The sequence below is a fragment of the Bison bison genome, unplaced genomic scaffold, assembly GCF_000754665.1.
Source record: "Bison bison bison isolate TAMUID 2011002044 unplaced genomic scaffold, Bison_UMD1.0 scf7180017864160, whole genome shotgun sequence".
NCBI classification, from domain to species: Eukaryota; Metazoa; Chordata; class Mammalia; order Artiodactyla; family Bovidae; genus Bison; species Bison bison.
In genome coordinates, this window is record NW_011494732.1 from 8,313,939 (window position 1) to 8,316,306 (window position 2,368).

A 2,368-nucleotide genomic window follows, 5' to 3' on the forward strand; every position below is an offset into this window, starting at 1 on the left:
GCGGTTATTCATGCGGCCGCCGCCTCGGGTGACCTCACACAACGCTGGCTGCCACAGCACTCATCACCACCCCCACCCCCCGCCACCCCCATTTCACAGATGAGGAAACTGAGGCTCAAAGAGCAGACGCAGCCTGCCTGGGCTCACACAGCTCTTCAGGAGCAGAAAGTGGACTCGAACCCGGGTCTGGCTGGCCCCAGAAGTCAGGCTGGTTAACTCTCCCGCCATCCTACCTCCCCCAAATGATGGTGAGGATTCTTAGAACATTGCCAAGCATTTTATATATATGAACTCATTTAATCTCGAAACAAACTTTAGGTGTCCGGACTAGCCTTACCCGTTTGCCAGGTGGGGAAACAAAGTACAGAGAAGTTAGTCCACTGGTCCAAGGCCACAAAGCAAGTTGGGCCGAGAGCTGAAACCCACACCCAGGCCTCAGTTTCAGGCACTGCTAATTCTATCACCCCTGGGTACCAGGCCAGCTGACCTTTTGTGGTCGGATTCCATCTCTGCTGATGTCAGCTTTGATTTGCTCTTCCATGAAATAGGGATGTGAACAGAATCTATTTCAGAGGACAGTAGGGACTTCATTCATCAAACATTTATTAAGCACCTAATGTGTGCCAGGCACTGTTCTAGGCATTAGGTATAGAGCAGTAAACAAGACAGAGAGGGTCGCTGCCCTCCTGGTGCTGATATGCTGGTGGCAGGTGAAGGGAGTACACAATTAACAAACAGGTAAGGTACATCTGTCAGATGGGCTTAAGTGGTGTGGAAAATACAAGACAGGGAGGGGAGATCAGAAGTATTAAGGACAAGAGGTGTGTTTGATTCTAAAAGAAAAGCTGTACTGAGAAGGTGACATTTGAGCAGAGACCTGAAGGAGGTGAGGGACTGAGCCCCTGGGACATGCCAGGCAGAGGGAATAGCAAGTGCAAAGGCCCTGAGGTAGGAAGCTGCTAGTGCGCTTAAGGTTGTTGGTGAGGCTGGAGCAGAGTGAGGAAGGGGAGAGGCAGGGGATGCAGTCAGAGTGGCATAAAAGATTGCTACAAAATCTAGACAAAGGGCCCAGGACTTGGTTCACTCTTAAAAGTCAGAGAGGCCGGAGGGAGAGCACTGTGCATCCATTTGCAGCAGAGGAATCTAACTCTCTGCACTTGGCCACAGTGATTTTACTACTCCCCTCCAAGGAGTATATGATGGCCAGGAAGGACTTAGGTGGCATATGAGTCTCCAGTGTGGCTACGCCCTCCCCTGGGGTTTTCCATGGCCACGCTACAAATGCATCTTGAGCTCCTGCTTTAAAACCTCACTCTACGTAGGACAGTGGCCACATTGTTCAAGAAGCAAAGTATATAAAGTCGCTGGAGTGCAGTAGGTGCTCAGTTAATGTTCGTTCCCCAGTGGGCAGTGCCTTACTCAGGACCTGGAGGAATGAGGCTTTCCTGGAAAGGAGGCTCTCTCTCCTCCGGTTCAGCTGGAGCAGCCGGTTACAGTGGGGTCCAGACAGGCGACCTGACCCAGGGCAGAAGAGGCAGTTGCTCCATCCCCAATCCACCTTATCTCACCAGCCTACAGAGTCAAGAAGGGCTTCCTGGAAGAGGCAACATGAGCCATGATCTTGTGCTGATTATCAGCCTGTCCTGACCTAGTAAGTTGATCTGACCAAGGCCACAGCCCCTGAATACTCAAGGTATTTAATCTCTGCTCTGCCTCCCTGAGCTATGTGACTTCAGACTTAGGCCTCCCCTCTCTTGAGCTTCAGTTTCTTTCTCTGCAAAGTGGGAGGGATTCCTACCAACTCCCCAGCAAGGCCCATGTGGACCCCAGCCCCATTTCACACAGGAACCACCCACCGTACTCACCCCATTTCCCTCCTACCTCTCAGGCCACAGCTCACTTCCCTGCTCTCTGCCCAGTTCTGGTTTTGACTTGCTCTTCTTTGGGTTCAAATGTCAGCTCTGGAGTGTCCAAGCTATGTGATCCTGGGCAAGCTTTAAGCCTCTCTGGGCCTCTGTTTCTGCATCTGTAAAATGGAATAATAGCACCTAAGTCAGGGCTGTTGAGACGATGACACAATGACTATGTAGAAGCGCTGAGCACAGTGCCAGGCACAGTCCGTGCTAAGCTCTGGTAGCTGATGATCTTCTTCTCAGCCTCCCCAAATGCTCCCCTCGGGGCTGTCTTGGTGAAAGGCTATTGGATTCCCCCCACCTCCACATCTTGTCACTCTCATCAGGTCACCTTGATCCCCCCTCCAATCTCTTCCAAATCAGGGGCCTAATCTCTGCTCACTGCCATCTCCCATTCTAGCTCCCCGGCACCCCCACCATCGTGGCTTGCCTGGACAGCTACAGTAGCCTCTTCA

General features: G+C 52.0%; 1 protein-coding gene across 1 annotated transcript in view; it reads right to left on the minus strand.

The window, feature by feature from the left end:
• Positions 1-228, minus strand: part of FAM109A (family with sequence similarity 109, member A) — a gene marked incomplete at its 3' end in the record, with an annotated part of 666 nt that extends 438 nt beyond the window's left edge. The window contains exon 1 of the mRNA XM_010841428.1: positions 110-228. Within this exon, the coding sequence (XP_010839730.1) occupies positions 110-228 (119 nt within the window). The remainder of the gene's footprint in view (positions 1-109) is intronic.
• Between the last annotated feature and the right edge of the window lie 2,140 nt (positions 229-2,368).